At 50.1% G+C, this 14,240-nt stretch overlaps 1 protein-coding gene across 5 annotated transcripts in view; it reads left to right on the top strand.

Moving 5' to 3' along the window:
• STAB1 (stabilin 1) overlaps positions 1 to 14,240 on the top strand; it is a 225,585-nt gene that overhangs the window by 68,411 nt on the left and 142,934 nt on the right. For all 5 annotated transcript variants that reach the window (XM_059716085.1, XM_059716087.1, XM_059716084.1 and 2 more), the window contains 3 exons: positions 8,571 to 8,754; positions 9,305 to 9,398; positions 13,901 to 14,059. In XM_059716085.1, coding sequence (XP_059572068.1) covers positions 8,571 to 8,754; positions 9,305 to 9,398; positions 13,901 to 14,059 — 437 coding nt within the window. The remainder of the gene's footprint in view (positions 1 to 8,570; positions 8,755 to 9,304; positions 9,399 to 13,900; positions 14,060 to 14,240) is intronic.

Below are 14,240 nucleotides of genomic sequence, written 5' to 3'. Positions count from 1 at the left end.
GTTACCTTGTACCTGTAGATTCCCCACCAAGTCCTCCCCTGTGACCAGCACCAAGTCAAGAAAGGCATCTCCCCGAGTGGGACTGCATACCTCCTGTGTTAGGTGCAGGTCCTGTATGCAGGTTAAGAACCTATGTGAATGGGCAAACTTGGCCGACTGCTCCTCCCAGCAGATGTCTGGGTAATTTAGGTCACCCATGATAACTAGGTGTTTTGAGTGTACTGCCTTTGAGAGCTGTTCCGAGAATTCTAGGTCTAACTCTTCCTCCTGGTGTGGGGGTCTGTAGTAGATCCCCACTATCAAGTCCCTTTCACCCCTACCCCCTTGTAATCTGACCCATAGAACTTCGATCTGCCCTTCTTCTCTCCCCATCTTTATTACGGACGATATATAAAGTTCCCTAACAACAACCACCCCCTTTTTTCCCCAATCTATCCTGCCTGTATAGCCTGTAGCCATCAATGCCCACTGCCCAGTCATGAGAAGGATCCCAACAGGTTTCTGTTATACCAACCAGGTCGAGATCTTTGTCTGCAAACAGGAGTGAGTTCCTCCTGCTTGTTTCCCATACTTTTAGCATTAGTGTAGAGACACCTTTGCCCCACAATAGGTGTTCTTAGTATTCCCCTATCCTGATTCTTAGTGGGCTGCTTAGTACTTACCTGATCAATTCCAGCATGTGGTTTGTGGCTTGTCCTCTCCAATCTCATCCTGAACTCAGCGTCCCCATCCCCTGACAAAGCTAGTTTAAAGCTCTATGTAGGAGGTCTGCCAACCTATAAGAGAACAGACTCTTACCTTTTGGAGAGAGATGTAGGCTGTCCCATCCCAGCAAGGTCTTATCCTGGAAGTACAGACTGTGGTCTAGAAAGCCAAACCCCGCACAGTGACACCAGCTTCAAAGCCATGAGTTGACCTCAATGCAGTTGCCGTGGTGCTGGCTATGTCTGCTGACTGGGGGGACCGATGAGAAGACTACTTGCTCCCCTGAGCCTCTAAGCCTGTCTCCCAGAGCTGTGTAGTCAGCCATGACCCATCCCAGACTACTCCAGGCTGCATCATTCATTCCAACATGGATGAGGACCATGGGGTAGTAGTCCATGGGCCTGATTAGGTCTGGAAACCTCGCTGTGACGTCTCAAATCCTAGCTCTGGGTAGGCAGCATACCTCCCGTACTGTAGGATCCAGGCGGCAGGTGGTTCCCTCCGTTTCTCTCAGGAGGGAGTCTCCCACCACAATGACTTGATGTCCTCTCCTCTGGCTGCCCAGTTGCTTCTCAGCCTGTCTGGTGGTAGCTGTGGATGTTGCCTCCATTACTATACTCTCTCCCAGTGAAGCTAGGGCATCATACCTGTTTCACAGCTGCACTGGGGGAGTTGCTCCAGTAGTGCAATGTCTAGCTCTGTGATGTCTAGATCTGGAGGTGACTATCTTCCATCCTTCTGCATCGACCGCCTCCTGTGATGCCTTCCCTCCAGGTGTGTGGCCCTGCAGAGATTGGAAGTACCCGTCAATCTCTTCCTCAACTGCCCTGATCCACTGCAGCCTGCTGACCTCTGCCTGGAGTTCCCTCACCTGCCCCTCCAGGGCCTCAAGTTGGGCACATATAGGACAGGTGAGGGGACTCCTGGTTTACCCAGGCCCCAGAACCCCTGCCAGGCAGCTGCCACAGACAGGGCATTGCCAACCCCTCCAAAGGCCCTGTCTGGGTGCTAGCCCCACAGGAGTTCCGAGCCAGAGGCGACACCAAGGCTTGGTCCCTGGCTGCACTCCATGTCACCACCCCCCATTGCTGGCCCCCCTCCTCATACACTTACCTGAAGTCTCTGTCTGTAGTTCTCCTCTGTGGCAGGGGCTCCCGACATGTGGAGTCTTAGGCCCCAACCCTGCACTCCCACTGTGAGAACTCCCTCACCAACTCTGGTGTGCTCCTGAAGAGCACGCCTGTTTGCCTGGCCTGTTCACGTGGTTCAGGAGCGGGGCTCCCGGCCAGCGCCGCTAAATAAGGATGGGAGGGGGGAAAAAAAACCTTCCCGATTCCCTACAGCTGGGCCAACTCCTGCTTGCCCTTCCCCCCCGCTTCCCTGCTTACCTTATTCCTGGCTGTGGCTCCTCTTCTCTCTCGTTGGTCCCACTGTTCCACTCAGTGGGATTGGGGGGAGCCGAGGGCTCGCATGCACTTTCATACACATGCGCTTACTTCAGCGTCTGGGCCCAACCACTAGTGATGGGTTAGGGTGTTATGCCTTGTGGTTGTGCCAGGATTGTCTGTGTAATTTTACTAATATGTTAGACCAGGGGTTTTCAACCTTTTTTAATAAGTATACCCCCTGTGGCTGGATGCAGAGTGGGGAGCAGGGGTGGTTCATGGTAGACGCGGAGCGGGGGACAGGGGTGGAGGTGGCACACAGTTGGATACGGAGCAGTGGCATGGTGTGGTGGATGGTGGGGTGGTGGACTGCCACTACATGCAAGATTCCCCCTCCCATGTCCCACCAGCTGGGCAGTGCCTGTGCAGCCCACAGAGGGGTGCCACTGCCCTTGCCTTGCCCTGGCCGGCCCTGCTCCTGGGAGGCAGTGACATGAGGTAGCGTGTGGCAGCACTCTGTCCCTGCCTGCCTGCGCATACCCTCTAGGGCTAGGGCTAGACAGTGGATTTGGATAGGATGGTTTGGATAAGGACGATCCTGCCTCTGACTGGGGGTTGGATTAGGTGATCTCTATCATCCTTCCATCCCCACTTTTCTATGATTCTATGATCCCTCTGCCAAAAACTGAAAAGGCATGTAAATAGCATTGAATGAGCTCTGTGAATTTAATCTAAGTGCTAAAACCAGAAGCAATATTGTTAAAATAGTAAAATACATGTCAGAATTGTATAGGGTTGTACTCACTTTAATTTGCCTGAAAATTCCCATCAATTAATGCAATCTGGTACTCTAGCACAGAGATGATACACTGGATGCTGAAAAAGACATTGAGTGTCTTCTCACTGCATGGCACAATTACAAGAGAAATGGAACAAAAAGAATTTTGAACGTGTACATGTTGCCATAAACCTTGACATTAATGTTCTAGTGTCAAAGCACCTCTATAAAAACAGATGCAACGATTAAGAAAGCCTGAAGTTTTCAAGAAGCAACCTGGGGACAGTATTTCTTTCCCATTATGGACTCTTCCATAGGCAACCTTAAAAAGCAATTTGCTACACACGCATGTATCTGTCAAAAATTTGAATTTTTATGGACTTTCCCTGGTGATGATGATGGTGATGGTGATGATGATGTCAGTGCTGGTGATATGATACCCAGTAGCATAACAAAGGGAACAAGTGGGGCACCAGTGCTGGGTGCTGACTTAGAAGGGCATCAGAATTGCAATGCCCTTTGGGTGTCTATGTCATGGCAAAAAAAAGATACTGGGCTGCAACTGTAGCAGCAGCAACATCCATGGTAGGTGAACTATGGAGCAGCAGCAGCAGCCCAGGGATTTTGAATCCCTGGGGAAAATAAGGGCCTTCTTGCACATTGCACTTTGAGCTGCTCAAGTGTTGATCCAGGTTAGTGCTAGCTCAAGTTCAAAGCAGTCACACCTTAAGGCTATAAACCTCTGACTGTCCCCCACCTGCACAGCTGTGACTTGCCACTAAAGGGCTGGTGAGCAGAGGCCAGACTAGGAGCTATATCAGTAAGTTGCCACTGGTGAGCTAGTGAGCCAGGACAGCCTTCTATCCCTGCTCTAAATGGTGGGGGTGGGGGGTGAGAGATGGATTGGATGCGGGGTGAGGAGACAGGAGCATGAAGCTGGGAGGCAAAAAATTAATGGGATGGGGGTGGGTAATGAAATGGGAGGTGGAAAGAAAATAGGGATGGGGGATGGTTACTGAAATTCAGGAGGTCAGCCACTGGAGAATAAAATAAAAATAAGGGAAAAAATAATTTAAAGAGAAATAAAGAGGAAATAAATTAAAGAAGGTCTCTGTGGCAGGATGGTACCAAAGGGCTGCTGTGATGCCCCCTAATGGCTGCCTCAATCCTGACTGGCTGCTGCTCCTGCCTCCCAGGGTCTCACCCTGCTTTTTTTCCTGACACATCTTGATGTTAAAAGTAATGAGAAGGAAACTGCCCTCGGCGGCTGGTGAGGCTAGGGTATCCTCTCTCCCTCTCTTTCTCATTTCTTTAGGTCCTACTTGTTTTAATGGCTAAATTTGTGGCCTCCTTCCACCCCTACAGCCACGCTCATGCCTAACGGATTTGACTTGATCCACATTTCAGTCTTTGTGCAGGGGCTTCAGCTCTCTTGGTTTTAGCACCCCATTTTCTCTGGCCACAAGCCTCCATCTGGCCCACTGATTTGGGCCTAGCTCTCTCAGCCCCAGCCCTTGCTGTGTCTCTGATTTCTAGCCCCTTGGCCCTGTCTTGTACCTAGTCTCAGCCCCCCTGGTGTCCCAGCCCCAGGGTGAGGCTGCTTTCAATTCAGCTTGACCTCCCTTCTTCCCTTGCTCCCCTGATATCTCTGACCAATGGCAAAGCTGCTCTCAGTTCTACCTTCTTCTAAAGTGTTTGGGCTTCCATCTCCACACAGTCCACCAGGTCCTGGATCCTGAAAGGGCTGTATAATAGGTGCCCCGGCACCCCTGTGGCCTCCCTGTCAGTCATGCCCAGTTCTCCAGCCTCAAGTTTAAATTACAACAGAAAAACAAGCCATGGCTTCCCAACTAAAAATCTACGCAGCTGTGGGTCATTACCTCACTACAAGCCATAAGCTCCCCTTAGTTCTCTCATTGAAGCTCCAGGGAGGACCTCAGGTGCCTGCTAGTCTGTCTACTGCAGGCGTTTCACCCAGGAGCTCCTCTCACTGCAGCATGCAGAGCCAGAATGCCAACTACTGAAAAACCCCTTCTGGGTCTCCATGGGTCCTGCCGCCTCCCACTCTGTCTGCTGGCTCTTCTCAGCACCTCAAGCACCTGTGTTAGAATCATGGAATCGTAGAAAATTAGGGTTGGAAGGGACCTCAGGAGGTCATCTAGTCCAACCTACTGCTCAAAGCAGGACCATCCCCAATTAGATCATTCCAGCCAGGGCTTTGTCAAGCCAGGCCTTCAAAACCTCCAAGGATGGAGATTCCACCACCTCTCTAGGTAACCTGTTCCAGTGCTTCACCACCCTTCTAGTGAGAGAGTTTTCCCTAATATCCAACCTAAACTTCCCTTGTTACAACTTGAGACCATTGCTTCTTGTTCTGTCATCTGCCAACACTGAAAACAGTATAGCTCAGGGAAGGGCAAAATATGGCCTGTGGGCTGGATTCAGGCCACCAGGCCATTCTATCCAGCTTGAGGGGCCCCTCCATAAAACTTATTAGTGGCCTGCAGCTGTCCCTCTGAAAGCCAGCAGGAGACACGGGCTTTCAGAGGTTGTGTGGCATTGGATGGAGTGAGCTCTGTGCTCCACCTTTGCATTCCAGCTGGGAGCTCCATGTGGAGGCACCAAGTGCAGTGGTGCACGACTGGAAATCTGGTGAGTAGGGCATGGGGATGTGTGTGGGTGGGTATGGGGTTTGTGGGTGGGCTTGGAGATGTGTGTGGGTGTCTGCGGGTTTGTGGGTGGATGCTGGCCCCATTACTGACCCCACTGGAATGGTGGAAGCCCCACATGGAGGTGTTGGCTACAAAAGACCAACTCACAGGATCATCAAAAAATTCTAGTTTATTAGATGGATGCAAAAGTCAGATCATAAACCTTGTGGCTGATCCCCTCAAACACACACATTCATGCACACACACACACTCACAGTAGCTAGCTATGAACTCTAAGCACCGATGTCAAGAAATACCTATCCCCAGGTGCTGGAGTCTGCCTTCGATGGCCAGTTGAGGCTTCTTTCAGTGCAATGTTGCTTCAGAAGGGGGTCACCAGCTGGTCCTTCTGGCTGGGCAGGCAGGGTGCTGGTCAGGTCAAAGAGGGTGCCATTGGGGGTCATTCTTCTCTGCCTTTTATTCCCCTCTGGCAGACTTTGGTGACTCCCCAATTTTTGGGCTTACCCAATCCAAGGGTCATTGACCTCATGGGACATCCCCCTTGGTGGCTGCTGGATGGCAGCTGCCAGCCCCAGGGGTCATGTCCACAGGTATGTGCAGTCTTGGAAGTCCATTGATGAAGTTTGATTAATTCACTGCTGTGGTTAGTTCAAACCCTGGGCTGACTCTGTGCCGCCATGTGGAGCCTAAGGGACTCAGCTAGAGCCATGTGCTGCTGGGGAGCTCTGCCTGCCACAGCCATGAGTGACCCAAGGGTCCACCACCTGCTGCTGCTGCTGCCACTGATGGAAGCAGGGGGGCCTGTGTGGGGTGGGGGGCTGCTGCCACTGGTGGCAGGGGCTGTGTGGGGGTGGTATGTGATGGGGGCAGGTAATGGGGGGCACACCCCCCACAAGCCCCCACAAACTCCACATACTGCCATACCCACATCGAAGTAGGTGCACGTGATGCTGATCAGAGAGTGGGGCACCTGTCAAGAGTTGGGGCTACCCTTTACAGCTCATCCAAAGTTATTAAGTGGCCCTCCAGCCAAAATAATTGGCCATCCCTGGTCTAGCTCCATCCTCTTTCGAACCCCGCTTCAGGTAATTAAAGGTTACTATTAAATCCCCCCTCAGTCTTCTCTTCTGCAGACTAAATAACCCCAGTTCCCTCAGCCTCTCCTCATAAGTCATGTGCCTCAGCCCCCTCACCATTTTCATTGCCCTTCACTGGTCTCTCTCCAACTTGTCCACTTCCTTTCTGTAGTGGGTGGCTGGGGATCCAAAACTGGACACAGTACTCCAGATGTGGCCTCACCAGTGCTGAATAGAGGGGAATAATTACTTCCCTTGATCTGCTGGCAGCCCTCCTACTAATGCAGCCCAGTATGCCATTAGCCTTCTTGGCAACAAAGGCACACTGTTGCCTCATATCCAGCTTATTGTCCATTATAACCCCTAGGTCCTTTTCTGCAGACCTGCTGCTTAGCCAGTCAGTCCTCAGCCTCTACCAGTATGCAGTGCTTGAGATAACTGTTCTGTCCTAAATGCAGGACTTTGCACTTGTCCCTGTTGAACCTCATGAGACTTCTTTTAGCCCAGTCCTCCAATTTGTCTAGGTCATTCTGAATCCTAACACTACCCTCCAGTGTATCTACTACTCGCCACAACTTGGTGTCATCTGCAAACTTACTGAGGGTGCACTTCATCCCATATTCCAGATTATTGATGCAGATATTGAACAAAACCAGCTTCTGGACCGGTGCCTGGGGCACTCAACTTAATACTGGCTGACAACTAAACATCAAGCCATTGATCACTACCCGTTGAGCCCAACAATCCAGCCAGCTTTCTATCCACCTTACAGTCCATTCATCCAACCCAGTTGGATGATGAGTTCCCTTTGGTTACAGCCCAGGCTAGCCTGCATTCTCCTCACAGTAGGAGTCAAGACCAAACTTTTAGTGTGCTGGGCTCTACCCCTTCTGAGTAACCTGGCCCTCTCCTTGGCCAGGGCTTCTTAATTAGCCCAGCACTCAGCCTGCCCCCATGCGCGGGGGCTTAAACCCTGAACTGCAGACACTGCCCTCTTGAGGCTTTTTAACACATTGTAGATTTCCCTGCTGCTCGCTGTTCTAAAGTTGACTCCTGTAGCTACCAGCTTGTAACTCTTTGCCTACCTCCTGCCTCTTGAGGAGCAGGGGTTAGAGTACTTGCTTCAGTCTTATGTTTTAAGAAATTGGGATTGAGGTGTGGGAAGTGCTGGGGGCATGTCTATACAAGACTCTAATTGTTTAGTAGCCAAATAATATTGTGCAGTACTGCACAGCACAAACAGTGCTAATATGCTACGGTGCAGTATTACTAAGATACTGCACAGTAGCACCACTAAAAAAGTGTTCACTGGTGCTACTGCACAGTAACTCCAGTTACTCCACATTTATTTAGTACTCGATTATACAAGTACTAAATAAATGTGCAGTAACCACTGTGCAGTAGCATCTCATGTAGATGTGCCCAGGTTGTGCATCTTGGGGTGCCTGGGATCTGGGAGCAGTGAGGGGAGGCATTTTTAGGGGATCTACTGCCCCTGCCCCAGGAAGAAAGCCCCAATTCATGGGGACCTGATCTGGCCCCCTAACTTGTTCCCTCCCTGCTCCAGACCCCACTCCCAGACCTATTCATGCCCTGTGACCTTGCTAGCTGGCATCTACTCTGCAGAGTGTTTACACAGGATTGCCTTTGAAAAATCCTGAGGTGGTTTTCATTGCTTATTTCCGTTAATGAAAAGTCTTTATTTTTTGTGCCAGATATTCAGCTTGTATAAATTGGAGCAATAGTACTTAAGACAATAAAGCCACAACAATTTATACCAGCTGAGGTTATGTTCCTTTAAGCCTATTTTCCAGGTAACTTCTGAGGTTAAGAGATAATATGGCATTAATTGCTTTTGAAGAAAATTTGCAAGGGAAATCTGTAAATCTACTAAGAGCTGTTTGTGCAGGTGTTAGCCACCTCATAAAGTAACTGATTCTTCTCTATTTGACAGATTGTGGCTGCGTACATGGAATTTGTGATAACAGGCCAGGCAGCGGGGGAGTATGCCAGTCACAGTCGTGTAAAGATGGCTATACAGGGAAGTTCTGTGATAAGACATCTAAGAATTGTGGTTCAAATGGACTGTCTCAGTACTGTCACCAGAATGCAGTCTGTAGTCTTAACGACACAGCAAGGTTATAATTTATGTATGTCTTTGTACATCAGTGCAAGAGGCAAGGATTTCTTAGGGTGATATCTTTTATTAGACCAACTGCATAGTAGGATAAAATTAGACAAGCTTTTGAATGCAAGACAGACCTGAGGAAGACTGTCTTATATTCAAAAGCTTGTCTGACTTTATTGCCCAGCTACATAGTTGGTCCAATAAAAGATATCACCCTAAGAAAAACAGCCTCTCACATAATTTCTGGATCAGCAGAGCTACAACCTCACTCTTACTTTGTACATCAACTACCACAAGGGGGGTCCAGTCCTCATGGGGGCACCTGGACCTAACTATAATTCTACAGTTGTCCACATTTATTTTTAAATATCGGATTGCATATGCAGTGTATCCATCTAATCCACTAGGAATTTCAGAATTAAGCAACCTAAATTCTTAATTGTGGTAAAAGAAGTACAATCTTCCTTTTCACACTCTTTGCTGAGTTTTAATGGGGCCCTGTTAATAGTCTCCCTCTGGCTTTCTGCTTTAAATCACACCAGTTTGTGCTTATTTTTAAGATGCATCTGCATGGATGGCTATGAAGGAAATGGATTTTCCTGCCAGCCCATTGATCTGTGCAAAAAATCAGGACAAGGAGGCTGTTCAGAAAATGTAAGTGGGACAGAAAAAGGAACCTGCCTACTGATTAAAGTGGGACTCCCAAAACTTGGGAGGCGTATTCCTAGATCTTTGGGCAAGTTATTTGACCTGCTTTTGTCCCAGTACCCCATCTTTATCAGAAGGTTAATAACACCTTATCTCACAATTGTTAAGGGAAGAAGAGTGAATTAGAGTTTGTAAAAATACTTTGGTACCTTAGGAAGAAAAGTGTCACAACAGTAAACATCCTTATATTTTATAAACTTTATTGTGGACAATACATCTAGACCCTGTAAAGAGAAAGAGGGAATAATGAAAGACAGATCTCGTTAAGAACGGTAAACTTCCTTTAATATTTGATTTCAATCAAGCAGGTGTTTCTGTCTATAAAGCCCTGAAAAGATATTTCTTTCCCTTATGGGAAAAAATCCTATTGGGCGCATCCAGACAAGTGCACGCATGCCTCTTGCAGCGTCTCAGATCCCTTTGAGACACTGCAAGAAGCATGCACAAGAACAAAAAAAGTTAGCAAAATTAGATACCTAGATGTTCAGGGGGCAAAAAATAACCTGGGGGGAAAAAGCGGGGCAGGGCACAGTCCCATACCATGCACTGAGGAAACCAGAGGCTCAGTTCTCCACACAGACACTCTGGTAGCCAGCCAGAGCCTCTCTATGGCTGGCCCTTGCCCTGTTCTGAAGCACGCTACCTGCCCGTGTAAGACAAGCAGCGGTGCAGGCTGCAGGGACCTGGACCTGGCTTCATGGCAGGTACGTAGGGTCTGGGGGGTCTGGACAAAGGGGGCAGGGGACCATGGGGGGGCCCAGCTCCCCATTCATTTCCCAACTCTCTGTTTGTTCCCCCCACCCTCATTCATTCCATCCACTCCCCATTCCCCCAACTTCCCATTCATTCCCCCCACTCCCCACTTGCTCTCCCACCCAACCACAGCCCCCCGCACTCACCGGCAGTAGCAGCAGTGGTTGGGGCCACTCGGGGCCTCGTGGCACAGCACCCCTGTGCAGGGGGCTGCGGGGACAGCAGGGCTTGGCCCCAACCACCCAGCACCCATGCTGCTGCATTGTGTGGGTGCAGCCTGGCTTCGGAGGGCATGGCACACTGTCTCGCAGCTCCAGGCCACTTGGGCTGAGTGGTGCGAAGTCCCAGGTGACAGCCGCAGCACCCCCGAACTGCTAGATAGCATGCAGTGCCCCGCCAAACCAGGGTGCACCCAGTCAATGTGGCAGCTGCAGTGCGAGTGCCAGGCAGTCAGGGCCAAGCCCTGCTGCCCCATACCACATGGGGGGGGGGGCTGTGCCATGAGGCCCCAAGTAGCCCTGACCACTGCTGCTGCTGTTGGTAAGCTGTGGGCAGTGCAGGAGGCTGGAGCCAGGCAGGGGAACGGTGAGGGGGAACGAGCTGAGTGGGGGAGCAATCAGGAGGTTGGAACCAACCAGGGGGATCCCTGAATTATCTCCATCCTCCTGCTCATTCTCTTGCTCATCCCCATCCTTGGGAGGACTGGAGACAGAGCAGAAGAACGAGCAGGGGGCTGGAGACGAGCCCCTGGAGACGAGCTGGAGACATTCCCCTGCTCATCTCCAGCCTCCTACTCATTCTTTTGCTCATCTCCAGCCTTCTGCTTAATCTCCTGCTCATCTCCAGCCTCCTGCTCATTCCCTTGATTGTCTCCAGCCCCTTGCTCATTCTCCTGAGGCTGGAGATGAGCAGGGGAATGAGCAGGAGACTGAAATGAGCATGAGGCTGGAGATGAGCAAGGGAACATCTCCAGCTCATCTCTAGGGGATCATCTCCAGCCTCCTGCTTGTTCCTGTGCTGGTCTCCAGCCTCCTGCTCATTCTCCTGCTCATCTCCAGTCTCTCAAGACTGAAGACGAGTAGGGGAATGTGCAGGGGGATGGAGACAAGCAGGAGGACAAGTAGGGGACTGGAGACTGGGGGGAGGGGGGGCTGGAAGGGGATCTGGGCCCTGGGGGGGTGCTGTAGCCCGTGGAGGGGGGGCTGGGACCCTGAAGGCAGGGCAGTTCATGTGCTGTGTGGGGGTGCTTTGCCCTGTGGGGGCCAGGGGACCCACCCCTCCTAAGCAGCCCGCCACACACAGTCCCCCCACACCCACAGGCCCCCCACACTTACCAACACACTAACCCACATCCCTCCACACCACCCACCCACATCCCCCCACTCCCCTTCCACCTCCCTCCTGCGAACCCCACATCCCCCTATCACACACTCACCATGTGATAAGGAAACCAAAAGCAAACATTAAAATATAGCTATTTAGGATTTATTTTATAATGATAGAGACACTGGTAGGCTTCCAAACTGCTTTAACATTGGAAATATAGCAATAAAACATTGCCCATCTGATCAATCCCTTTCTCTCTCTCTCTTTTGTTCTAATTGTGGAAGAATGTGGATTTTGGGGTATTTTGAAAAGTGAATTTGAGTTGCTGCTTCAGCAGTCCATTTGGCACAAGGTTTAGTGTCCCCATATACTAATTGTCCAGGCCCCAGAAGCTCCTGTCTATTTGTCCATCCGATTACCATGGGCAAGGCCCACCTGGCTAACTAGTAGTCCCTTTTTATGGGGGCTAACGGATGAATGGAACAACTAAAATTCTTGGACAACTAATGAAAAAAGCCAGGATAGGAGTGTTATGTGGTTCAAAGGGTCAAAACATGAAAATAAGTTCACCTGAGAGGGACACCAAACAGAGCCTCCTGGGCTGCATCCACCAGGACTCAAAAGCATCCAAGGAGCTGGTGGATGTTGTCCACTGGTGCTCTGCCTGGAAATATGCACAGACGAGCGAGAGGAAAAGCAGCACCGCAGTCTCTGGGCACCTTCCCAGCCAGCGTCTCCTTCCTGGTGATTTGCCAGGCCCATTTGGCTAGGGCCAGGTGGAGGTTGACCAGGAGGTTGACTTGGTGGGGCTGTGGATGGGGTGACCAAAAACAAACAGGTGGGGGGTGAAATTCAACCAGAACCTCAGGAGAAGGTTCTGGAGGTGGAGGAGGAGGGTCTGTAGCCTGGCGCACTCGAGGGTCATGTGCGCCAGGGTCTCCCTCTGCCCACAGAAGGGGCAGGAGACCAGGGTGTCCATGAAGCTTGCCACATATATGCCCGTGGCGATGGGTCCATGGAGGAGCCACCAGCTGAGGTCTCCACTGGCTTGTGGGGCCCCAGAAGCTCCTGAAGGTAAGTAGCCCTGAGCTGCTGGTCAGGACATGTTTTTATACTGCTGGGTCCAGCACAGGTGCTGGCCCTGAGCTCTAGCTTCCCCTGGCTGGAGATCTGGGTGGATCCTGGCAGGGTTATTTTGCCCCAAGTGGCACAATTTGCCCCACACCAAAGTGCATGTCTGTGCACATGCACTGAGGCAAAAAGACCTGACTCAAATTTGCACCACTTCTATTTGAGCTACTGCAAGCACACATGTTTGCAAGTGTGGATGCGCCCACTGAGTTCAAGAGAGAATCATGTCCCTGGCATACAATTTTTTAGGTTGGCTCAGAACACTTACACAGATGGTATCACTCTCTATTACATTCTATATGCTTTTCCAACAACTTTCTGTAGAAAGCTAGTGGCTTCATTCCTGTTGTTAAATTCTGTGCTACTTGTGTATAAAGGAGGTGTATCAAACACAATGTGTTGATGGGCTGGATCTGAATGGTGAAGCTTCTTGCAAGCCAGATGACCCACTTCTAATCCAGCCCACAGGACTTCTCGCCATGGGTGCCACAGCCATTGGGTTAGCACCAGCAGCCAAGGCCTTTATGCCACTGCACTCAATCCATGCCTGCCAGAGCCACTATGTTGGTGCAGGCACCAGCCATATTGCTAATGACACTGCCACTCAATCCCCCTCACCACTGCTGATTTTAGTTGCCAGCAACAATTGAAAATACCAAATTCATTGGTGGCATTTACCCCCTAGGTTCTGGTTGCAACAAAACAGCAGCTCTGGAAGCCACAACGATGGATATTGAGCAACAGTGCCATTAATTACTTAGTTGTTTGTGTGAGTTGTGGTGACATTATCTCCTCATTGTTGACAGCAGTGATCAAAAGCACTATGGCCAGATGTACCCACCATCCATTGGTCAGGTGCTTGACACCTCTGGTGCAAAGGATGCCTCTGACTCCAGATTTTGGAACAAAGCAGAATCGGGTCTCATAGAATCTATCCTAGTTTTTATGTCGGATCTATGTTGTATAGAGACAATTAATTCAGACCTCTGCCTTCATGAATGCCTTGATATAAACTTTTTATATGTTTGAATGATCTGTGTTCCCTAGGTCTAGAAGAGGCCAGAAGTAGAAATGCCCTAATACCACAAAAAGGGGGTGGGGGGGGGAAGGGGGCACTTTTGCAAGTGTACATCATCCATTTTGTCAGGCTACTTCAAAATAAGTTTTCCTTATTCAGTAGTACTATTTACATTTGCTTTATTTTTTTGTTAAATTTCTTTCTTTTGCCTTCCACATAGGCCCTGTGTACCAGTACAGGCCCTGGTACTGCTACCTGCCGATGTAACAAGGGCTGGACTGGGGATGGAAAAGCCTGCGTGGCTATAAACAACTGTGAGCTGGAAACAAGAGGGGGCTGTCATGTCAGCGCAGACTGCATTTATGTTGGGCCTGGACAGGTATATTCAGTATTAACTGGTGCATTCTAAGCTGGTCTGTAGCAGTCTGAAATTTTTTGGAAAAACAATAAATAGAATCATAGAATCATAGAAGTAGGGTTGGAAGGGACCTTGTAGATCTTCAAGTCTGAACCCCTGCCTGGGCAGGAGGAAAAACTGGGCTCAAATGACCCCAGTCAGG

This window comes from Alligator mississippiensis, chromosome 12 (assembly GCF_030867095.1).
Source record: "Alligator mississippiensis isolate rAllMis1 chromosome 12, rAllMis1, whole genome shotgun sequence".
In the NCBI taxonomy this organism is placed as follows: Eukaryota; Metazoa; Chordata; order Crocodylia; family Alligatoridae; genus Alligator; species Alligator mississippiensis.
This window is presented reverse-complemented; position numbering and strand designations above follow the sequence as displayed.